Raw genomic sequence first — 25,067 nt, 5'->3', positions numbered from 1 at the left:
TTAAAGGCATAGTAGATACCCTCTAGAATATCTCCGAGAAGGATTAGAAAGTAATACATATTTGAGGCCTTAAAAACAGGCATTCTGCTAAATAATCTTCAGGTGTATCCCAGCCCTGCACTTCTGTAATCCTGTGAGGATTTCTCCCCAAACACTTAAACACTCTGAATACACTGGAAAATGACCTGTTTATACACCTCTTACATGTAATAATGTCATGCTGGCATTGGACTGGTCATGTTGTGTGGATGCCTGATGATCGTCTTCCAAAGCAACTACTCTATTCCGAACTTAAAAATGTAAAGTGTAATGCTGGTGGTCAACCAAAGAGGTTTAAAGACTGTCTCAAGGCAAATCTAAAAAAAAAGTACGCTCCAGTTGGAGAACAGCCTTTACCAAAGGTGTCATGGGCTTTGAAGACACTCGAACTCAGGACGCAAGGGAGAAACATGCTAAGAGAAAGGCACGCTTGGCAAATCCACACCATGATCAACTCCTGCCCAGAAACCAATGTCCCCACTGTGAAAGGACATGTGGATCCAGAATTGGCCTCCACAGTCACTTACGGACTCATTGTTAAAACTGTGTTTATGGAAGACAGTCTTACTCGGCTACGAGTGATTGCCAAAGAAGAAGATGACATTTAGATAACATTAGCAGAGAGGGGGAATGGATACACTCCTATAAAGCTCCCTGAGTTCTTTTGTGACCAACAGATAACTAAGGCAGGAGCTAGACACATTAAAAAAAAGTTACAAGAAAACGTGTTATAAAGCTCATAATAGAAAATCACATGGTGAAAGATCAAACTCTATTCCGCCATCTGGTGTTTATAAAGCGGTTATAACTATATAATTGACGAGTATAGCTGAGTCCTAGGTAACAAGCAAACAGGGTGTAACCCACACATCAACCTACATTCTGTGAGCAGGATATAAAGTATTTCTGAGTCTTCTCTTACTAGGCTGTCTGGTGTAATGTTTATTTTTCTTCCCTATTCTGATTCCATGTGATTAATTGTAATAACACATGCTCCCTTTTGAGATGGGGGTAGGCATTTAACTTCTTGACAAACTGTTTTCCATTTTGGATTTGTGGTGTTAGCTGTTCATTCCTTAGAGCTCAGTATAACTAAGAGTTCGATTTACTATATTGGGTCTAATAAAGCTAAATGAAATATCTGGAATAAAAATGGAACAGTACCTTTTACTATGTGTGAAAAATATGTATAATGAGATTTATGTGTTGTGTGTATCTGTTTCTGCAGTCAATTGAATGAGAAACCTTTGCCAGAGGGCTGGGAGATGAGATTCACTGTAGATGGAATTCCATATTTTGTGGATCACAATAGAAGAACAACTACCTATATCGATCCTCGTACTGGGAAATCGGCTCTGTAAGCTTTCTTACTACAATGTTGTATTACTGCTACTTCCTTTCTACTATTGGCATCTGTTATACGCACTGCTGGATAGCCGTACGATTAAACTTGGTTACCTTTGGTGGTGAAAACAAATGATCCTGTTCTTAAAATGCTAGCAGAGTATGTTCAACAACTCGCCTAAGGTTCTTTTTTATGTGCTATTAAATGTTAAATACTTACATTATTTATAAAATAATATACATCAATTTTTCCTTTAGTACTTATTTAACCTGCGCTTCAGCGTTTTATCAGTTTTGTTTCAAAGACCCCAAATATTAAATTTCAAATCAGAGAATTCCCAGTTTACTCTTCACTCATCTAGCTCCCTCTATCCCCTTCCACCCTTCCCTTTTAATCACACCTAGTTAATGGAATGGTGAAAGTAGGAGAGGCAGTAGCAGTCAGGTTGAGGTAAGAGAAGAGGGGGAAATAGGATCAATCTCTTGCATCCTTCCCTAATTGGCTGCTACCATGCTAGGAGGAAAGCCTATAGAGGCCCATGGAAAATTACAACTCCTTGGTGTACTAGTAGCATGCCACTAAGTAAAGGGAAGAAGGGAAATGATTTTGTTCCTAAGGAATAATTTACCTAGCTATATTGTAGCTATATGCTTCCACAAAATGAACCTTCCTTTTGTGAATCAGTTAACTAGGCAAGGAACTGAAATGGATGACAATTCAAGTGATTTTTTTACTTCTGTTTCCAGAGATAATGGACCCCAGATAGCCTATGTTCGTGATTTCAAAGCAAAGGTCCAATACTTCCGGTTTTGGTGTCAGGTAAGTTATGTTTTATTTTGGGGAAAGAGTTTTACTGCAAGTTTCTAGTGAGTCCATTGTCATAATCTATGCTACATAGTACTGTATGTATGTTTCTAAAAGAGCTGCCAGTTCCACAAACCCCCATGCCCTGTGGGATTTCATGAGGCTTGGTGAATTTGTGGTGGCAGTAACTCTTTTGGACACCCCAAAGAAGAGTTGAGGGAGAGGATACTCAGAATCTTCCACTGCACTGTCCTCTACATTAACAAATGAATATTAATGAGAATAACTGTGATAATTTGCCATCAGATAAAAGCATTATCTTAGAGTTTGTCTTACATGCCAACTCAAAAACATCCTTGGAGGTTTTTGGCCACAGGGCAGTCATTAAATAATTAAACTTTGTCAGGTGAAAGCATTAGTAAACTAGATGAATGCACAAAGGAGTAAGCTTCTCTCAGCATAAGTTCAAATTGGAGTTGTTTTACAAAATAAAGTTTACAGAGCTTCTATTTTCACTGTGTATATTTGGAATTATTCATAAACATCAATGGGAATACCATCCACATACAACAACTTTATTTTACTGGCAATATCTAGCCATGGTGTCAATGGCCCCTTTTCAAGGATATGTGTATGCAACAATACACTGGAAGCAGCTAGTACCACACATGGGAAAATAATTCACAGTTGCACCTATCTGTAAAACAGGGGAGGGGAACCTTTGGTCTTCTGGATATTGTGGGTCTACAACTCCCATCAGCCCCAGGCAGCATGGCCAATGGTCAAGGACGATGGGGATTGTAGTCAAGCAGCATTTAGGGGACCACAGGTTCCCCACACCTGCCACAGATGGAAGCACATCATTCTATTCCATTCATTCATGGTAGATCTGCCCTGTGTGTTAGATCTGCCTGCATTCAGATTCATAGCTGACATGCACATGTGGAAGGGATATCTTAGGATAAAGACTATACTGTACATGCAAACCAGTTCACATATGTGCAACCAGGGTTTCTTGAATTCAGTATTTTCATATACTTTATCATCTATTGTCCTATTATGTCGTTAGCTTGTTTTTCAAATCTGTTTCTTACATTTTAGCAATTGGCCCTGCCCCAGCACATTAAAATCACAGTGAGCAGAAAAACATTGTTTGAAGATTCATTTCAGCAGGTAATTGAGCTGTGTTTCAGCACTTAAAGCATTGTAAAATGTGTGGAGTATGTGTATTTGATCTGAACTATATTTCAGCCCTCTCTAATCTGTTCAGTGTCAACCTTCCTGTCTAAATGGCCTATTAAATGTTTCAGGGATCTGCTGATCCAGAATAAATGAGTAAAACAGCAAAACCACCATATACCAGTGTCCATTTTAATGTGCATGACTGTGTGAACAATTATTAGAATGTTAATCTTCTAATACTTCTTCCACTAAGATAATGAGTCTCAGCCCTGCGGACCTACGAAGACGTTTGTGGGTCATTTTCCCTGGAGAAGAAGGATTAGATTATGGAGGTGTTGCACGGTAGGGATGTCTTACTATGTAAAACAAATAGAACCATAGGCACTTGAAATTGTTTGGTAGGAAAGCTTTTTAGACAACTCTGAGTGCTTTCCATTTTTTAAAAACCATGACCCTTTTCTTTGGAAAGTTCTATCTAATTTGGGGTTTAACTTGTCAGTATCCAGAAAAGGGAAACTTGCAGATTTAAAGCTGCGTGTGTGTTATATACACAACTTTTCAGTAAACAAATTTGGGCTCTAGTATCATGGATAACATTAATATCATTGGTGAGAAAGCTTCAGCCTGTGGACCTAATTAGCTTTCCTAATTTGACTGGAAACCATTCCTATTCATCCCACGCATGACATCACATGGCTGCAAGGGAACAATAAGGAGCTTGAAGTGTGCTCTCAATTGTGCCTTGGCAAAACATGCCTGCAAATGGGCATTTTCCTTCAGCAGACTTCGCTCGTTTGCAGAGGGAAATTGTCTCTTTACGGGAACACTTTGAGTCCAATCAGTGCCTACAGATGGACAAAGCAAGGTTTGCTGTTGGCACCAATTAGCTGGTCACTGCCAACAGTAGGCCCCTTTGAAGTTGTCACCGATTTTGACAAGTGGCTGGCACCACCCAGCTGTCAAAGTAGCCTTTGTGGGGAGGACATGTTCTGGCCTTTGGGTTGAATCCAGTTCCCTACCCCTGACTTACATCTTCATGTGTCCTGGTAAGATTTGTATCAGCTGAGTTGGACTAGACTCACAATACTTGGTTCTTTAGCTGATGTAATAAAAAAAGTTTGATAACCACTAAAACTGATTCCTAGTTTTGTGTTTTTGCGGCACTCAAAATAACCATACCTTTAGTGCTGGGTCAGTCCTTCGTTATACATATAACTATCTTTAAAATGATTTTATCTACTCGGGCTATACTGATTGTAAGTGTCTATTCTAAAGCCAAATAGCCCGGCATATCAGTCAATACACTCTTCATCTTAAAAAAATGTAAAGTCAGCATCAGTATTTATGAACCGAACATCTGATTCCACATCAAAAGTCACAGGGCTGCATCTTGGACATAATTAATTTCACTCAATATTGTGACATTGTTTAAGAGATGTACATGGGCATTGCAAGAATAGTGTTGGCCTGTTTATAAAGAGAACCCTGAGTTTCCATATGCAAAAGAAAAATGATAAGCCTCAAACAGTACCGCATGTAGGAGCTGAAGCCAGCAGAAGTAAATTGCTAATTATCTGCATCTGAACCTTGAGTAATCCTAGTCTTTTTAGAAGCACCGGAATTTCTATAACTGAGAACTACTTTTGGTGTCCTATCCAAGCACTTGACATGCTCATTCCAACTAGCTGTGGGCAGGCTGAACATAATAGATTGCCCCAATAGTTTTATGTTAGCTTTGGAGGTTAAATTAGCACTCTGTACACAATGTCTAAACCTAATACTTGGTTCTTGTGGTGTTGACTGTGAGTTCTTTATGTGGTTTCAGGGAATGGTTCTTTCTGTTGTCGCATGAAGTGCTGAACCCAATGTATTGCCTGTTTGAATATGCAGGAAAGGATAACTACTGCCTACAGATAAATCCAGCTTCTTACATCAATCCAGACCACCTGAAATACTTCCACTTTATTGGCAGATTTATTGCCATGGTGAGTTCAGAGCACAAAATAATAAATAGGGGAGTTTCTGGGAACATAGTAAGGACAAGTTGAAAGTTTCCTGGTAGAATGAGGATTTTAAAAAAAAAAATTCTTAATGTGTAGCAGAAACTCTTAAGTCCGCATGTGGGGCCAGGGAAACCTAGACTGAAGAAACCCACTATTGACAAGAGGGATTACGGCGTTGTTTGCAGTGCAGTGCATTGCATTGCACTCTTACACTCTAGTGTATTTTAAAACATACCAGGTGCTTAAATCTGTTTCTTTTCCTTAATGCTGGCGACAGTGAAAACATGCTTGGTCATGCTTGTGCTGTGCTGTAAATTTGGTTTATTATTTGATTTTTTTCAAATTGTTTTATTATGAATTGTGTATTTTTAAGTTGCACCCTACTCTAGGGCTGGTTTTAATGAAGTACGGGTTATAGGCCACCTGAGTATAATAAATAATTACTTGAATCCATTGATTTCAATGGCTATACTGTTGAGTGTGGCTTTTATGGATATCATCCATATTAACCTACAGCTCCAAAATATATAGTATTTTATAGCAATTTTCCAGTAAAAGCACCACCTGAAAATTCTGCCTGAGTGGAGGGGGGAAAGCCCTCTTGTGCAAGGGGAAATCCTTGCACAGGGGTTCCACAGATGGGATTCATTAGGTGAATCCCACACATAATCTGTATCATGGGGAATTATAGCCTATTTCACACAGGGAGGGATTATACCTCACGTTTTCTGTGCTTCCCCTTTCTCTTGTCACCAGTAACCATCAACGCAGCACATCCACCTAAGGAAATAGTTACTGGTTTTTGAGTGACTTTAAGATGGCCTTTAATTCATTGTTTCTTCCAAAATCTAGGCTGCAGGCACCTGTTTGCTGGTTATGAGATTGACTAGACAAGGATTCCTATAAAACAAATAATTAATAGTTTCCATCTTTTGCAGGCTTTATTCCATGTGAAATTTATAGACACGGGTTTTTCTCTACCATTCTACAAACGTATCCTCAACAAGCCAGTAGGACTAAAGGATTTAGAATCTGTAGATCCTGAGTTTTACAACTCACTCATCTGGGTAAAGTGAGTTTCTGAAGTCAGCTTCTCAATTCTTGAAATATTGTAGATGTTAGAATGTGTGACTTTGTGTGTGGGTATGTATGCACATTTGAAAATCAGTGCTGTGATTTGATATGTATGGATTAGTGTTAAAAAACATATTTGCAGTTTGTTTTAAAAGTCAGTTTTACTGTTCAAGTGTGATTTTTAAAAATAAGAACATTTGCCTCAAAACTGAAGTGAATATTGACATTCCTTATTTTGCCAGGCATTAAATCTTTTTGTAATATTTTGTTTGGATTGTAAACTGCTTTGACCATTTGTTTTTTTAAAAATGGGAAGTAGTAATTATAAAATACTTGATATGAAATGTAAAGTACCGTATTTTTCGCCCTATAGGACGCACTTTTTCCCCTCCAAAAATGAAGGGGAAATCTGTGTGCGTCCTATGGGGCGAATGCAGGCTTTCGCTGAAGCCTGGAGAGTGAGAGGGGTTGGTGCGCACCGACCCCTCTCGCTCTCCAGGCTTCAGGAAGCTATCAGCAAGCCTGGGGAGCTTGTGGGAGTTCCCGCTGGGCTCCCCACGCTGCGGATAGCAGCCTGCCGCCCGGCGTGCAGAGCACCCTGAAGCAGAGCGCCCCACGCTTCGGGCAGACATCGGCTAGCCCCACAAGCTCGGGGGACAGCGGGGAGGCGCAGCGCCGCCATCCCGCTGTTCCCTGACCTGGTTTTGGGGGGGGGGGAATAAAGGAAATTTTGTTCCCCTTTATTTCCCCCCCCAAAAAACTAGGTGCATCCTATGGGACGGAGCGTCCTATGGTACGAAAAATACGGTATGTACCTGTTAAATATTATTGTGTGCCAATTCTGAGGTACTGTAAATTATTGCTGGATAGCTAGTATAGATACCAAACTTTTTGGTATACAGAAAATATGTATGAACATTCAACACCAAAATTCAGAAAACCTTTTTTCCTTACAAATTTTTGTAAATCTCATTGTAGAATATGCCTCCCTCTCCATTTGTTGATGAACTAAAGGAATTTTCGGCTTGTGACATCAACTTGTTTAATGATACTGCTGATTGCACTTCATGAAAATAGGTTTCTGTAGTTAATATATATGGTATTTGTTTTGTAGGGAAAACAATATTGAGGAATGTGGCCTGGAGATGTATTTCTCAGTTGATAAGGAAATTCTAGGTGAAATAAAGAGCCATGATTTAAAACCCAATGGCAGCAACATCCTGGTTACTGAGGAAAACAAAGAGGAATACATTAAGTAAGTTCAAAGTTGGTTTGCAAGTTTATTTTATCTTTTAACCATTTGTTTTTTAATTATATAAACTTTCCCTTTTTAATGTTTTGGAAGTATTATCAAACCTCTTCATGAAGGCCCACATGTAAAATAGATGTGGGCTTATCAGTAAAATAGTCAAATTGCTACATCAAAGCTAGTCTTGCCCGAAATACAGCGTGAGCATATTCATGCATAGGAAACTATCATGATTGGTGTTCTATAGTCTTAAGCAGTAACCTCTGCCTGTGTCGCACGGCACAGTGTTGTAATTCTGCCATGGAGGTGGACCTTCCACTGCAAATTCAATGTCTTGTCTACTATAATACCTACTACAATTTAATTAATTTTGTTGCTCATCAAAAATCAACATTTTCAGACTTGGTTGGGCCTGTTTGGAGTAACTGTGTGTTTTCATACTCCAGGCTAGTGGCAGAGTGGAGACTTTCCCGGGGTGTTGAAGAGCAGACACAAGCTTTCTTTGAAGGTTTCAATGAGATCTTACCACAGCAGTACTTGCAGTACTTTGATGCAAAAGAGCTTGAGGTATGTCTAATCCTTTGGGCATAAGGCTTAGTTGAGAAATGGTTAGCATATTTGAGGGGCTTATAAATGTGGTTCACTTTTATGACATGAGTCATAGCAGAGTTATAATAAAGATGTTGCAGTTTAGTTAACCTGGAGTAGCCAGCCATTGTGGACTACAACCCAACCAGCATTGACTCTGGTCAGGATAGTTTCATAGCACCTGGAGGGCATCACACAGCCTAATTCAAAGGTAGACAATCACCTTAACATGGCAAAGTATATTTTAACATGTTTTAACACAGAGGCACATCGCCCTGTACATATGAAACTCTTCTAAACAAGGGTGCTACAATTGTGTTTAAATACTTGGACAACTGAGCTAGAAAATGAATTCCTAAATGCACCATATCTAGAAAGATACTAACTCTTCATTAACCCTTTGAGTATCTAAGAGATTCTTACATCATCTCTTACACCAACGTATCATGGCATCAGAGTTTCACTAACCTAGCTGGTGTTCAACTATTTCTCTTCAAAAAGGTGTTGTTGTGTGGAATGCAAGAGATTGACTTGACTGACTGGCAAAGGCATACCATCTACCGACATTATACCAGAACAAGCAAGCAAATAATGTGGTTTTGGCAGGTTTGTATTGCAGCAAAAATTGTGCCAAATGTACCACTAATGGAACTTCTGGGAATCTAGGATCTCTTCTGTTCTTGTTCCAATAGTTACCTAAGTATTAGCCCTATAAACTTAAGATTACAGAATGCCAACAGATTTCAGAGGGGGAGCCATGCTAAGACTGTTGCTGCATAAATAACAGGAGTTTTGTGGCACCTTAAAACTGTTTCTGGTTTATACCCAGCTATAGATGCTACTTGACCCTGTGCATGTCACAATTGTTCAGCCTTTCTTGCTCATCTAAAAATGGGAAAAGTAGCAGCTTTCCTACTGGAATTATGTGAGGGATAGTAAAAATACTTTAAGCATAGGAAGTTGCCTTACACTTAGTCAGAACAGGGTCCATCTTGCTCAGTATTACCTTAATTGTAGAGTACATTGATGGGCAGTGGCTTTTCAAGGTTTAGGACAGCAGTCTTTTTCCAGTCCTATCTGGAGATGCCAGGGATTGAAGCTGGAACATTTTGCACGTATGCTACAAGTTCTATGTATGAAAAATATGGCAATAGTTAAGCCAGACTTAGGTGACAAAGTTAAAAATGATAGTATATAATGGCTGACAAAAACTAAGGTACAGTGTCCTTTGGCAGTCTTTTTAAAGTGATCTTATGTGGCTGCTACTTTGTGGTTGCGTACAAACTATTCTATGGATCTATATGTTCAGAACTGTGCAAAAATGTTTCTTTTTTTCAAATCCTTTCTTTACCTGGGAATGAGATAACAAACACTGAAGAATGTGGGCATCTCCAGGCTTGGAAAAAGAAATCATGGATGAGGAGGAAAGGCTTTTTTTAATTTATTTTTTTAGTTACCTCTTAGGACATTTTACAGTCTTTAAACCATACAAAATCTTCAGTGGAATACAGCTAACACCAGTGATATCTCACACTAATACTTCAGAAGCTTATCCAGGCACTCTAGTGAAATCAGCTTCCTTGAAAGGCTTTTCCACTACTATTCCCCATGGAAGCTGTCTTTGTTTTCCCTATGCCTCTATCCTTGTTCCTTCCACTACCCTTTTACCAAACAATAGAACCTCAAAACACAAGGATATGAGAATGGATTATATAAATGTTATTTGTTTTTAAGACTAGAATAGGGATGGGGTCTGTACAGGTATTTTAAATGTGTTCTTTTTCAGTTTGTGAAGGACATAGATAATGAGAAGAGGATGAGACTACTACAGTTTGTTACTGGAACATGCCGATTACCAGTTGGAGGATTTTCTGACCTCATGGGTATGCAAAATTATTCCTAAGTGTGCAAGAGCAGGATGACACTGTGTGTCAGAATGTTGGCTTGAGTTGCCAGTTCAAAATTTTGGGGAAAGGTGTTCTTTGAAGTATGGTGGTCCCAAGGCATATAGGGTCAAAACCAGCACTTCCAATTAGGCTTGGGAGCAAATTGACTTTCTACTCAGGCCAGAATTGGTGGCCTGAGTGGTCAAAGCATATATCTGGCTGCCAAATTCTGCCCTACTTATGGTTTCCAAATTGTCTTCAAAAGCAGCCCAATGTATAAAGCATTGCAATAATTTCATCTAGAGGCTTAATAATAATAATAATAATAATAATAATAATAATAAATTTTATTTATACCCCGCCCTCCCCAGCCAAGACCGGGCTCAGGGCGGCTAACAACCAATAATAAAAATAAGTTGATTAAAATACAATTTAAAAAACAAGATTAAAATACGTTAAAACATTAGGATGCAGCCTCTTCACAGGAGGAGAAAGGAAAAAGAAAGAGGGGGGAGGGAATCAAACTGATTCTAAGCCAAAGGCCAGGTGGAACAACTCTGTCTTACAGGCCCTGCGGAAAGAAATCAGATCCCGCAGGGCCCTGGTCTCATGAGACAGAGCGTTCCACCAGGCTGGAGCCAGTGTTGAGAAGGCCCTGGTTGAAGCTAATCTAACTTCCTCAGGGCCTGGGACCTCTATGGTGTTGCTATTTATGGACCTTAAGGTCCTCCGTGGGGCATAAAGCACTTTATGACTCCCTGGTCATTTCTGACCCATGTAAGAGCTTTGCATGACAATATTTTACCATGCTGTAGTGGCAATGCCACTTACTGGGAAGATTTTGCTGACAGGAATTCAATAGTATGACCAGTGTCTTCTATTGACATAAAATACATCTGAGTTCTTAAAACTTTGAGAACTCATCTTAGGGTTACTTCTTATCAAATGCAAATGTCTGGGCCTAAACTGATTTTATTTTCAATGTGTATTTAGTTATGGAATTTTTTTTTTGCAATTTTTATTTTCCCATATCCTGTATTATTATTATTATTATTTTATTTTAGGGAGTAATGGACCTCAGAAGTTTTGTATTGAGAAAGTTGGCAAAGAAAACTGGTTACCTAGAAGCCATACCTGGTGAGTAAAATATATTAGATGAGATTTGTGATTCTGATACTTCTTTCTACAGTTGATGATCCTATTTGGAATTTAAATAAGAGATGTAGCACCACATCACGTTTTTTAGTTATACACATAATATGTATAAAATTACACCTTAATACATGGCACACATATGAATGTGACATACAACATTGTCAATATGCATCATAAAAATATAATCAACTGGAGCTTCTTATTAACTGTACACTTGATAGCAAACTCATGTTTGACTCCACAAAATGTGTGTGGTAGCCCAGAGAGCCAAAGTTTCTGGTTTAAAAATGAGCACTTAAAGTAAGTCTGCTGTATAGCTATCTTTACTTTTGCTCAACCTATGTTGATTTCATCTCGAATGACAGGTGTACTGTATTTTTTAGATCAAATTCACAAGAAATGTGAGTAATTTGGTTTGTGTAATTGGTTGCTTAAATCCGTTTCACAAGGAATCATTAGGGTCCTGTAGCCTCAACACTAGACACACAAAATCATGTGTTGCCTTTAGCAAATGGTGTGCCTTCATACAAAACATAATTTGGTATTTAAGATGTTCTTTGCTGCTTCTTAATTTACCATATTGTCAGATGCCAAAATAAACATTTCAAGCATGTTGAGAGCATTGCTATACCATTCTACATGACAGTCCTTGATGAGGCTCTCCTTCACTCTGTTTTAGATATAGATATTCTTGCCTGCCCAGGAATGAAAAGTTGTGAAAACGTTTTTTTAAAAACAACAACAACCAGTATTGAAAAACAGATTCATTCACAGTCCTATTAAAATCAGTGTTCTCTAAGGTCTTGGGATATAAACATAGACTTACTCTGAAATTGAACCTTTCACTTCAGCTGATATAAGTGGGGGAGGAGACATTGCTCACTTCCCTTTGCAGTGGGAAATGACACTGCCAGCTGCAGGGGGAAGGAGAAATTGGAAGAGGCACCCATCTTCTGCCAGTAGGATTCCTTGATTAAAAGTTTTGTATGTGCAGAAGGAGCCCTTCTGTTCATTGAGGGCAGCGTCTGGATTCAACCCTGTGGACAGTATGTTCCTAATAGAATGAAACAGATTAGCACAAAAGATAGAAACCTGGAAGTTCACAGTATTGTACCTAGGTTGTTGCTGTGAACCAAAGTTGAGGAATAATGTCAGATAATTATGCCTCTCACGTTTTAAACTGTCAATGGTGTAAATAGTGGGGAACTTTTGTTCCTGTGTTTGTGGGTTAATTATTCAAATGAAAGTGAGGTTTGCTGCTTATTTTCAGTTTCAACCGCTTGGACTTGCCGCCATACAAGAGTTATGAACAACTGAAGGAAAAGCTGTTGTTTGCAATAGAAGAAACAGAAGGATTCGGGCAAGAATAACAATTGGGGAGAATTTGCACCTGAAGAACGTTAAGTCATATATGGTGTGAGTTCTTCACTGCCTCTGCTAGTTGCACTTCTTACTGTAAACAGGACTTGACCTTGATTTATTTAAACAATTGCTAGTGTGTAAGTAAATGGATGTTATCCTGCCATTTTATTCCCACTAATTATTGATTTCTCCTGAGTCCCTTTGCGAAATCCAAGAATAATACAACTATAAATGAAATCTTCCCTAACCAGAGGCTTCCTGTACTTCTGGGGTTCTGTCCTGGGTCATGTTCATTAACTGGAATGTGTTCTTGACTTTTTTAAAAAAGTTACTCTGTTATAGTAGCATCTTTTTGCTGCTGCACCACCCATCCTACTGCTAACAGTGCTTCCTTGCAATCAGACTCTGGAGGTGCTGTAAACAGATCCATTGCTTATGTTAACTGTTTCTTACCCAAGTGAGATCTAACTGTGTTTGCCTTCCAAACTTTATTCCCGCATCACCTCAGTTCAAGCTGCAGAGTAGGACCTGAAAAGCTAATGCACACTTACAGAGCATAGCACTTTTATTTATTTAACCATGATGATCACATTCCTCAGGTTTATCCCTACATTTGAATGTGCTTCTTCAGATTCATAGGAATTTTAACTTATTCTTGACAACTTTAGTAGCGAATTTAAAAGAGAATACAAGGTCTCTTTAAAAGGCAGCAGCTGGAATTCATTTCCAGTCCTGTTTGTAGGCGAATGCCTGAAATGAACAACTCTTGTTTTCCTCTGAATGAGGGAATATCACTTCCAAGTAGTGGCTGAATCATTGCCATGAAACCGCCACTTTAATTTCTCTGGGGCTGCAATCCTGTGCACATTTGCTTGGAAGTGAACCTCACTGAGCACAGTGAAACTTACTTCTGAGTCAACATGCATTGAATTGTATTGTAGGAAATAGATGTGCAATAGTGGAATTCTTGAAAGAATCCAAATTTTACATTGGAAAACCCACCCAGTAACCCTTTAGAGGATGGAGACTGTGCATCTTCTAGGCTAGCACTCTGAGCAGCTTCTTACAGGCAGCTTGTGCTGCCCTTGATTTTAAATCTGATTTGCGCTTCAGTTATTTATATTATCACAATTTCAAAACTTCCATCATAGCTTACAACAGTACTTAAACTACACTCCCAGTTTTGGAACGAAAGCACTTTGTTCTTTACCCCAGCTTGGCTGCCTTGTATCCTTTCCTCCAGGTTGTTATAATTCCATGGTGTGCATGCAGCTGTGAAATGGGAGAAGTGATGATATTTGAACCGGCAGTAGTGCATGTTGATAACTATATACTTGCATTGTTCTGCTGTGCGCAGGCAGCAAAGTTTGAAAGCTTGCCGTGACAGTTGAAGATCAAACATTTTTGTCTTGGTAACAAATATCATCTTCCCCATCCAGACTTGGAGGGGTGGGGGCAAGGAGGGGGGAGACTTAATTCAGGGCTACTGAAAGCTAGTGGGCTCAACCATTTTTACAACTGTCCGACTTTAGGACTCTTCTGTGAAGTAAAATAAGCAGCCCATTTCCCCTCGGCTGGAGCTTACAAGAAGAGGGTAATAGAACATGCTCTCCTTTTCCTCCATTTCAGTGTGTCTTCTAATATATATGTGTAGAAGTTTTCCCCTTACACAAATGGCCTACTGCTTCTGTGGGTAGAGGACGCATGTGTGAATGCTGGAGATATGTCTACCTATGCCACCTATCAGAACACCTGATGGGTGTATTAGAAATATAGCTTACGGAGGAGAAAAAGCCTTAGAAATATTTTGTTTATTGATTTTAATACATCTTAGTTAACTAACATTTACAATACAGAAATGAAATGAAGTAACCAAGAGTAAGCTATGGAAAATAGTCTGTTCTCCATAATGGCTCATGATTTGTTTAGGGACCTAGGAATATTGTTAATGTATAAATATCATTCAAAAGGCTTTCTGCCCTATATTTTTAAAATAAAGAGTAGTTCTAATTGAAATAGCTGAAGCCCTAGTTCTATAGGGCGCAAGGCTGTTTAATATTTTTATGGCTCAGATGTTTAGTTCAGGAAAAAGTAAAAGCTTGTATATATTTTTGCAGTCTGGGGGTCTAGCTTCTTCAATTTATTTTAATTTAAATGGCATGTTTATTTGTCTTTACTGCTGTATTACATGGGTAATGGGGGCTGGATATCCCAAGCACAAGAAAGTATTTTGAACACTCAAAACTGAGGATATTTAAGAAATGGAATCTTGACCATGAAGTATTGTTAAAAGAGATTTGTTGTTAAGCATTATGCTTGCAATATTTCTAAGATCAGAATGAAAACTTACTTTTAAAGTCCCTTTGCATTGTAAATTCTAAATTCTGTTATTTTTATGCCATGTAATGTTGCAATAATAAAAAGTAATTTGAGCAGTCGGCGCACTCTTCTCATTGTGGGAACCTGGGAGACTTGTGGAAGCACAGTTTGGTTTGATGGGCGACGGATTGAAATGAATTGGATTGCAACAAGTCCTTTCTGCAAATATTAAGACTTGTCTGCTTCAAACAGCTTCGACAGCATGTGGACAGCAATAACAACCACATTCTGCTGCATGCGTGTGATAACATCACAATCTGACTGGAAACATTAATCAATTATTTGAATTTTTGCCTTATGAAAGTACGTACTTCAACCTACAGATCTTAATTTTTTCTAAGCCTTATCTTTCTGGAAAGCTCAGGATAGGTTGTATGGAATTTACATTTCCAGTTTTTAGTGTGTAAGGTTTCATGATCAGCCATTTTCATTGTGTAGCGCTCTTGATTCATATTCATCATAAATACACACTACAGCAGGGTTTGAATTGAAGCTCCATTCAGTGCATTGGTATCTCCAGCTCCTTTTGTGATGGTCTGTCACGTCCCCCCCCCCCTTCGCCCCCTTGGAATCATTGTTATGTATATGTGCCCTAGCTAACTAGTTTATGAACTGGGATCAGAGGCACTGGATTGTAAAATACTGTACTGGAATCCCATTGTTAAATTTTCCTTGAACTGTAATTTCAAATACTCAGGTAACTGTAAAAGTCTCTCACCAAGTCAAACTTTTATAAAAGTACTGAAAAGTTGGTGGTGGTTGTCATTCCTTGTATGGTGTGAAATGTTTCTCTTAAAAGCATTAAACAATGCAACAACAGTCACTGAGCAACGTACATTCACTCTAATCGTCACTTAAATGGAATTGTGTATGTTATACGAAATGTTGGGTTTGTTTTTATTTATGTTTTTACCAAAGGGGCGAATTCCACATCACATACGCTTCATCTAGGTTAAAGTTTCCCTTTTATTTCACACTGACATGTATGTGCTTCATGGACTTTGAACACACACCTTGTAGCTGTCTGCACAATTGTAATTCTCTCCTATCCTGTTGACTCCTTAGTGAACTAGTCTTAGCCTAGGTTGCCATTGTGAGGTGGAGATATTGTAATGTCACTGTCAGTAACAAACCAGTACCAGGAAATATTGTCGCACATCAATCATAAGCTTCCTGTTTTGATGACTAAAGCTTTTGCGTATGCTATGCTCTCACTGTCGTTGATCACAAATGGGTCAAAGTGTTGCATCCAGTTATAACTGAGGAAACCCATTTACATTGATGGACTTCCCATATCCAAAACTTCTACATTACTGCAAGTCCTAGTCCTAAGGTAACTGCATTTTAGTGACATTCGTTATGAATTTTTCTGTTACTGGTATAGACATGTATTTCCTGGCCACGTCACTAGATGGCAGAATAGCACTTGAATACGGTAGTGTCAAAAAGCCAGCAATTGTGTGCCCTCTGCTAAATCAGGGGTGACTATCCTGGGGCCTTTTAGATTTTGTTGGGCTCAAACTCCCAGCAGCCCCATCCAGCACTGCCAGGGATGATGGGAGCTGGAGCAAAGCCATTTCTAGAAGTCCACAGGTTAGCCATCCATGCACTAAAATAGCATGTTGTGCTATTAAAACTGAGAGGAGTTAATGAGGAAGCAAGGCCTCATGCGAAACAACACATTTACAGAATGAGGCTAAGCGTGGTTATTTATTAAACGTTATAGTCACTTGCTTTTTAAAAGGCTTTCAAATGACCTACGTGGGAAGATATACACATAAATACATTATATCATAGGGGAGAATTGATACTAAACAGACATCTCATATGGCATGTTAAAAACCACACAACCCCCTATAATTGTGATAGAAAACTTTGGCAATGCACTAAAAGTGAAACAAAAATCATACTTCCACCGCTAACCAGCAGATGAAACAAAACAAACCTCAAATACCAACACACCCTAACCCAGAAGTCAGCTATGTCAACCCTGTGATTTGTTTGGTTTTATATTTGATCTCCCCACCCCAGCTAGAAGCCTGGTGTCCAGGCCAGCTATTGCAAATCAGTGGGGTGGGAACCTGTCGTCCATGATCCAGTGGCTGCCCACTTCCTTGCAGAGAGAGCAGCAGCAAATGCAGATCAGGGAGAGATGGCAAAAGTTTACCTGCTCTGCTGCGGCTCCCCTGCTGCTGCTGCTGGTGATACCAGTAAGCTTCGTGGGGATTTCTAGGTACAGAACATGTACATGGGGGTGTTACCATTCCCTGCCACCCAACCTTGCCCTTAACTCTGTGGCCTGTAGCTAAGCAGGAATTTGAGTGAGAGAATGAGGGTGGGTGGTTTGCAGACCTTTTATCAGCCTTTTCTCAATTAAGAAAATCACTGGTGCCAGTGTGTTTCCTGGATAAATTTAAGGGGTTGGTATTGATCTTTCTCAAGCCCTAATCCAGGGTTGGGTAACCTGCACCCTTCCCTAAAGTCGTGTGTCCCTTCAATCCCAGCAGCCCAATGACAGCTGAAAATTCACAGATCACTTAAACGATTTGGGGTCTCGTTTTCCCAAGGACTGCGTTTGTTAAAACTTGGATGGTTTTGAATACCGAAAGCAGCCCCCACCCCACCCTTTGGCAGTGGCATCAAGACTCTCTCCCAGGCGAAATTTGTCCAGCGCCCTCTCCACCCCACCTCCTTTTAAGCGTGCTTTGAAAATGTCCCATAATGCTTGTTCTCTTTTAAGCCAATCTTATGTTCAAACACTAAATTACTTATTGCTTTCTTTCTTTCTACATACTTCTACACCCTCCCCCATAAGAACCCAGGTAGCAATCTCTTTCCCCATCCAATTCCTATTTTAGCCACGGCGAGAGGGAGAGCGAGTGTCCCCAAGCACCATCCCGTGGGCTTCAAACGAGTAGGGATTTGAACCTGGGTCTCAGCTCTGAAATCACGCTCAGTTTTCTCCCCCTTGAGGGAACAGCTTATGCCACCGATGCCTCTGTTTGAGCTGCTGAGCCGTCCAGCATTACGCATTTTCCTCCTCCATACGCGAAGTTGCAAACACCCATTCCGTGTTTATAGAGAGCCTTCCAAAGCAACGATTCATAGCCGACACCCCCACTTCCCTCCCACCCCCACAGAATGTTTTCCTACAAGAGGGCGGTGTAGGAAATGACACCCGGTCCCTAAACTTAGGAACCCGCCTTCCCTCTCTAACGATTGGCTAAGGACGCGGCTCGCCCTGCGGGGTGAGACTGGGGCGCAGGCGCGCGCGCTCACTGTGACGGGGCTCGGGTGCCAGCTTGTGGGTACCTCCCAGGGAAGGCATTGATCTCCCTCCCTCTCTGCAAGATGGTGAGTGAAGGGCGGTGGGCGGTCTGCTTCTGCCAAATTCTCCCCGTCGCAGAAAAGAGGAGACTTCCTGGGTGGGTTTCGGGTGACCAGTGGAGACTTCCTGGGCAGCTCTTTGGAAAAGTCAAGAGCAGACTCCGCTGCCGCCTTGTGATGTGCCACACCCGGCCAGCTTCTGCGCGCCCCGGGGTCCGGGATCAAAGGATGTGGCTGAGGGGCCCATTGCATTCACCAGCTCTTTTCTTTTGCTGTTCAGCTTCTCTCTGATCGCGTGCATTTCCATGGCCGTCCTCTTGGCACGCGGGTTCCGGGGCCTCTTGCATTGTTTACAGCATCATCCCCATCTCCGTGATGTGACCATCTTTCTGGTCCCATATAAGAACAGGCGCACTGCTTATGATGCGCAACGCTCTCACCTGCAGGCATTCCTGCTTGATACATTATGTACTCCCAGGAGCTCATTTCCCCCCAACATCACAATGGGGCAGGGTCTGCTGACAGAGTGGCTTTCTGTTGCATTGTATTTGTTGGCAGAGTGGGGTCTGCGTTTGTGGCTCCTAGTGTCCAAACCCACGACTTTTGCCCCTGCACAACATTTGGCCCTTCAGTGTACTTTGTATAGAATTCTGCAAAATGTCTAGATTCGGGACTGCTTGCATGTATATATTATTTTATTAAAATCATTTTAGCTCTCCTTTCCGTCAAAAGGTCTCTCCAAGGCATGTTGTTGGCACCCAAAACTATTTGTAAGATGATGCATGTGGGTTGCTTCCTAAGTCCTATGTACAGTACAACTAAACTTAAAAGACCCCATCAATGGCCTACTAGCAGCAGCAAGTATGTTCTTCCTGTACTGTCAGAGGCAGTGTTCCTGGGAATCACAAGTGTGGAGAGTGCTGAGTTCTCAGGTTTATTTGCAGGCTTCCTGTTGAGACATCTCATTGACCACTGTGAGAATAGGATGCTGAACTAGATAGGCCATTGGTTCCTGATCCAGTAGAGCTTGTCATATGTTCTTGAACTGATTGATTATATTTCTGTGTCGCTTTTCATTCAGATGAATCCCAAAGCGGCTTACAAACGACAATAATGTGACAGAACATAATAGAGCATCATAAATACAGCATAAATCATATAGAATAAGCACACCAAATACAGAAATACACAGTATTGCATTACTATTGCCTGTTGGCCATGTATATAGAAGGCAATGCATAGGTGGTTCCATGGTGCATACATATTTGCATTTATAGTCCACCTTTTCTCCATCATGGAACCCAAGACTGTCAACATGTCCTTCCCAAGCAGCCACTGGTCAAAACCTTTACAGTTCCAGCATGGTGGTGGCCTCATGTACCATATTTACTCGAGTCTAATGTGCCATCAAATCTAATGCACACCTCAATGTTCAGAACTTTGAAACAAAAACAAAATGCTGGCAAATGTAAATATGCCATCAAATCTAATGCACACCTTAATTTCTGCAACATAATTTGGCCAAAAAAGGTGACCATTAGATTCGAGTAAATGCGGTATTTCAAGTGTGGGCACACCATACATTTGAAATATGATATTGAACCTTGTGTTCCCCGTTCACTTCCACTATAATAGCAAACTCATGAGCTGAATGCTGCTAGCATTGTAGCCAAAACTGACAATGAAGAGGGGAAGCATCAGCCTCTGCAGGGAACCCCCTCCCCCTTCCCTGCCAGGTTTGCAGAAGTTTGAAAAATATATAACCTCATTTTATGGTTGAGCATGGGGCAATGGGCCTGTTACCACATATTCAGATTGCATATACTGTAGAACTAAACATTTTTTACTTGATCATGGTCAGGACTTGTCTAGTTTGGATTTTCTGCTGTGGATTTTGATTGCTCCAGGCCACTTTACTTGTTTCCTTAATCACTGGTGCCTCTCCATGTGGTTGTGGTCATGGCCCTCCTGGCTGCAGAGATGAAGTAGTCTCCCTAATAACAGGTCTGGCCTTGTCTAGGCAAAATGATCTGCAGGCAGAAACCTCTGGTGGGTACCTTTGATACAGTTTTGTCAAAATAACAAAAGTATATCATGGGACCTGAAAGACCTAACTAATTTATTATAGTATAAGTCCACATTATCAGATGCATTGCATTATCCTGTGTTGCAGGTGTGTGTGTGTGTGTATATATATATATATATATATATGTATATGTATATATAGATATTTATACATATATATGTGTGTGTGTGTTTAACATGATTAATATAACTCTAAGTAATTTAGACAAAACAATAAAGCATGCATATTTTAAAAAAAGCAAAATCAAACTTTAAAATCAAGAAGACAGAAGACTTATTAAAATTTGGGCAAATTCAGCACTTTTATGTGTAATAAAAATCCTTATCTAGGTCGACATGCCTAAACAAAACAAAAAAGAGCATTTAAATATATATGTGGGGATGTTTGTTTGTATGACCAGGGCCTGGGAAACATAGCTGTCAACGTTTCCCTTTTTTAAAGGGAATTTCCCTTATTCTGAATAGGATTCCTCGCAAGAAAAGGGAAAAGTTGACACCTATGCTGGGAAACCAAAGTTCAATTCCCCACTTAGTTACGAAGTTCGATGGGTGACCTTGAGCCAGTCCGTTTCTAACCCTAACCTACCTCTTAGGATCATCTACATGCCATTGCTGCTGAACCATGAAACCTTTTAAATGACACCTCTTGGCTTGCCATAGCAGCATTTAAATATTTGCACTGTGCTTCCCAGGTTGCATTCTGCAAGATATTTTCCAGCATAAAAATGATTTCCATATAGGAAGTGATGTGTGAAGAGGCCTTTGTTGTAACATGAGAGGGGGAGACTTCTGTGCAATATGCGCCAGGATTTCACCCCTATCATTGCACTGCCTTGTGTAACGTCTGAGCCTGATAAGCAAAGCCACTGAAACAGATAAGCGGAACCAGTTTCTGGCTTCCCAGGACTTATTGCCAGATGATGGGAGGAAAATTGTGGCCTTAAGAAAAGCTTAAGCAGACTTTGATGATATGGTGGTGCTGGAGAGAGCTGTGCTTTTGTGCTTGGAGCACAAGACGTACCTCTCCGAATCCTCTTACCCCTCCAGTCTTTCCAGATGTCTTATTACACAGCATTATTGGAAAACAAATTGCATCTTTCAAGATACGCTTGCATATTTTCTTTTTCTTCCAGGCTGAGGTAGAAGAAACCCTTAAGCGAATTCAGAGTCAAAAGGGGGTCCAAGGAATCATTATTGTTAATTCAGAAGGTATTGTGCAATTACGGTTGTTGTTGGTGAAAGCCACTCTTTTAGGCCCTGATGCTCTATTGACATACTAAATTTATCCTGATTGTGCAATAAATTTAATAATAAATGTTCTTGTGTGGGAGGGGGTTATTAGTTTGTTTTTGTTTTATTAGGTATATGTGAACCGTCACATGCTGTGATGAATGGGGCCAGAGGGGAAAGTGGGTGGAGCAATGAATGTAGATTTTACCTTTGCACAGTATATTGGTTTCTTTAGCCTTCATCCAGGCAAGGAAGATGCATTATCAGAACTCAGGGATACCTTCTCGCCAGGCAGAAATATTCAAGGTGTGGAATGGAGCCAGTGAGGGGTGTGGCTTGGGAAAAGGTTGTACAGTCTGGGGAGAATTCCAGGAGCCAGACAGAGTTTTCCATGGGCTACATAACACACTTGGGTTAGAGAAACCCACTTGCATGTTAGAAATGTCTGCTGTGATGCTAAGGCTACAATCCTATGCATGTTTATATGGGAGTAAGTCCCAGTGAAATCAAAAGGCATAGTACATATCTTTAAGGATGTGCTGTACCTTTGATAATGAATTTAGCAGTGCTTGTGGCCAATTAATTTTGCGTCTTCCTCTACAAATTGGGATGGTGTAATACTGCTGAATGTCTGCCTGTGTGCCTGTTCCTAAAATGTTACTTGTGATCTGCAAGGCCCTATTAACAGTGGTGGAGAACTTCGCCGTAATTACCTGCCCTTTACTGTAAGATTACAGGTTACAACAATGAAAACACAACATTAAAAACAACTTACAATCTCCAAAAAATAAGGTGGGTCCTGAAAATATACATCTCAGGTGTCAAAAGGCCAGGGTAAATAGGTGTGTGGTCAGATTTCTGAAGCACGGTTCCCCCAACCCTTACTACCTTGAGAAACTCCAGAAGGATACTGTGATCAACAGTATCAAAAGTGGCCGAGAAATGGAGGAGAATGAGCAGGGTTACATTGCCCTCTTCTTTCTCCCACCAAACATCAGCAACTGGGGCGACCAAGGCAGTTTCAGTGCCATGACCAGGCCTGAAGCCTGACTGGAATGGTTCCAAGTAATCAGCTTCCTCCAAGCATGCCTGAAGCTGGACCGCTGCCACCTTCTTGAGAGCTTTGTCCCAAAAGGGGATATCTGCCATTGGGTGATAGTTGTTTAACACTTCTTGGCCAAGGGGAGGACTTCTTAAGGAGGTGAAACACCACACCACCACCTTCTTCAAGGCAGATGGTACTTACCCTTTCTCCACTGAAGCATCAGTCGCTTCCTGTACCCACCATGTCAACTCCCTGTAGCTAGCTCTAAGAAACCAATATGGGCAGCATCAAGCGGGCAGGTGATCAGCTGCACTTCTTCAAGCAGCTTGACCACATCCTCAAGCTGCAATAATCTAAACTGATTCAGTTTAGATGGAAGATGCAGTGTTCTAGGCACTTCCATTGGACTTGGGGTAACTGTGGCATCCAATTTTGTTTGAATACGAGTGATTTCCCCCCCCTAAAGTGAATTGCAAAGGAGGGTGTCAGAGCAATACTGTCTTGGCCAGATGACAAAAGCTCATTCGCCACTCAGAAAAGCTTTGCCATACGGCTACTTGCGGGTGCAGTGGTGGCAAAGAAGTAAGCTTTCTTCACTTGGTAGGCGCAAGCGGAAGTCCTTGTACAGGCCTTCTGCAGACAGGGCTGGTTAGGCCCTTAAGTTTCTCATATCATACCATGTCTTAGCCTAACGTAACCACAGAATCATTTTGCACCCTGCAGGCATTCCCATCAAAAGCACCATGGATAACCCCACCACAGTGCAGTATGCAGGCTTAATGCACAACTTAATAATGAAGGCAAGGGGGACCGTGCGAGATATTGACCCCCAGAATGACCTCACGTTCTTGCGGATTCGCTCCAAGAAAAACGAAATCATGGTTGCGCCAGGTAAAATAAACAGGGAAAGCTCTTCTTGGAACATTCGGATGCCAAAGTGGAATTTCATTATCTCTAAATCTAAACTTTTATATGGGATACACTCTTTAATTTGTACTCCTATATAGGAAATACAGAAAAGTGTGGGTTCTAAATAGTGGTGAAAGAGTTTTAGATGGGTTTCCTATCCAAATTCAAATAACATTGAAGAACTTTATCACTGATGGGGTTTTTACATATCCTTCACAATCTTGCAACTTGGTCCTATTTATATTTTACTCCAAAGTCTTCTGAACAACTCTTGAACTTCTTCTACTTCTTCTTGTGCTTTGTATATAAGATGGTCTAGGTGCTGCTGGCCGGTTGTGAAGTCTTGAAGTGAGACTTCCACTCCTACAGTGTTCTATCTGTAACTGAGCCTAGAATGCATGTGATTAAATTAGCACTAACAATAAAATACTTTTTATTTAAAAAATCCCTCTTTTATTTCCTTGCAGATAAGGACTATTTCCTGATTGTCGTTCAGAATCCAACGGAGTGAAATCCTCTCAAAATGACCTTCAGTTCCTTATACTTAAATGTATTTTTATTTAACGTCCAAAAAGCTGTTAGTAAATAATTGTTTGTGCCACATTAATAATGTCTGAGAGAGATTCTGTTTTTAACTGTTAAATGTAGATTCAAGGAGTATCTTCATATAACTAAAATGTAACTAGATGAAGAAGAAAAGCAAGGAAATCAGGCTAACTTAAGTGTCAAAGATTTTTTCCAGAAAATGTAATTGTACAGGACTGTTGTCTGAAACCTTTCTAATCATAAATTAGTTTTTCTTTTGCATCCTTTTTATTTTGACACTTATTTAAATTTGGAAGATGCTGTTTCTTCTGAAACTGATTAAAAGAATGGAAGAATTCTGGACTGTGATGTTTCATTTTTAAAGATTTCAGTAGCCTTGAGTTTTTAATACAGAGATTGGAAGTCTTACTTATCTTGAAATCACCCACAGTCACAGTATTCCTGAGCATTTTGAGTGACTGAATTTGGAAAATTGTGTACGGTTCTGGTTGCCTCACCTCAGAAAGGATATTGGGAGAGTTGGAGAAGGTTCAGAAAAGGGCAACCAAAATAATAAGTGGATGGAGTGACTCTCAGAAAGGTTGCATTTGGGGCTTTTTAGTTTAGAGAAAAGGCGAGGAATACATGATAGAAGTTTGTAAAATAACGCATGATATGGAGAAAACGGATAGAAAAAAAGTTTCCTTCCTTTCTCATAATATTAAATACATAATACTAGAACTTGTGAAGCTGAATGTTGGAAGATCAGGGCAGATAAAAGAAAGTACTTCTTCACACAGCACATAAACCACGGAACTCACTTCCACAGGAGGCAGTGATGGCCACTGGGTGCAATGCATGTAAATTTTACAATTGTACA

General features: G+C 40.3%; 2 protein-coding genes across 4 annotated transcripts in view; both read left to right on the top strand.

Moving 5' to 3' along the window:
* Positions 1 to 15,817, top strand: part of ITCH (itchy E3 ubiquitin protein ligase) — a 51,560-nt gene extending 35,743 nt beyond the window's left edge. For all 3 annotated transcript variants that reach the window (XM_081009220.1, XM_081009222.1, XM_081009221.1), the window contains 12 exons: positions 1,268 to 1,396; positions 2,131 to 2,203; positions 3,290 to 3,361; positions 3,624 to 3,712; positions 5,196 to 5,355; positions 6,312 to 6,445; positions 7,562 to 7,702; positions 8,143 to 8,263; positions 8,786 to 8,890; positions 10,071 to 10,167; positions 11,235 to 11,307; positions 12,596 to 15,817. In XM_081009220.1, the coding sequence (XP_080865346.1) occupies positions 1,268 to 1,396; positions 2,131 to 2,203; positions 3,290 to 3,361; positions 3,624 to 3,712; positions 5,196 to 5,355; positions 6,312 to 6,445; positions 7,562 to 7,702; positions 8,143 to 8,263; positions 8,786 to 8,890; positions 10,071 to 10,167; positions 11,235 to 11,307; positions 12,596 to 12,695 (1,294 nt within the window). In that variant the 3' untranslated portion in view covers positions 12,696 to 15,817. The remainder of the gene's footprint in view (positions 1 to 1,267; positions 1,397 to 2,130; positions 2,204 to 3,289; positions 3,362 to 3,623; positions 3,713 to 5,195; positions 5,356 to 6,311; positions 6,446 to 7,561; positions 7,703 to 8,142; positions 8,264 to 8,785; positions 8,891 to 10,070; positions 10,168 to 11,234; positions 11,308 to 12,595) is intronic.
* A 2,464-nt stretch (positions 15,818 to 18,281) lies between these two features.
* Positions 18,282 to 24,543, top strand: DYNLRB1 (dynein light chain roadblock-type 1). Its single transcript, XM_081009308.1, has 4 exons — positions 18,282 to 18,420; positions 21,612 to 21,687; positions 23,477 to 23,644; positions 24,130 to 24,543. Exons 1-4 carry the CDS (start codon positions 18,418 to 18,420, stop codon positions 24,171 to 24,173), a joined length of 291 nt encoding a protein of 96 aa, XP_080865434.1. The 5' UTR covers positions 18,282 to 18,417; the 3' UTR covers positions 24,174 to 24,543.
* Positions 24,544 to 25,067: the final 524 nt, after the last annotated feature.

This window comes from Podarcis pityusensis (genome assembly GCF_964106645.2).
Source record: "Podarcis pityusensis genome assembly, chromosome: 6".
NCBI lineage: Eukaryota > Metazoa > Chordata > Lepidosauria > Squamata > Lacertidae > Podarcis > Podarcis pityusensis.
Note: the sequence above shows the minus strand (reverse complement) of the source record. Positions and strands in the feature narration are given on the sequence as shown.

Bases quoted from the DNA above. Each gene is read 5' to 3' on its own strand.
- DYNLRB1 (XM_081009308.1), top strand. The intron at 21,688-23,476 runs GTATTGTGCAAT...TGCACCCTGCAG, and splicing joins CATTATTGTTAATTCAGAAG to GCATTCCCATCAAAAGCACC. The intron at 23,645-24,129 runs GTAAAATAAACA...ATTTCCTTGCAG, and splicing joins CGAAATCATGGTTGCGCCAG to ATAAGGACTATTTCCTGATT.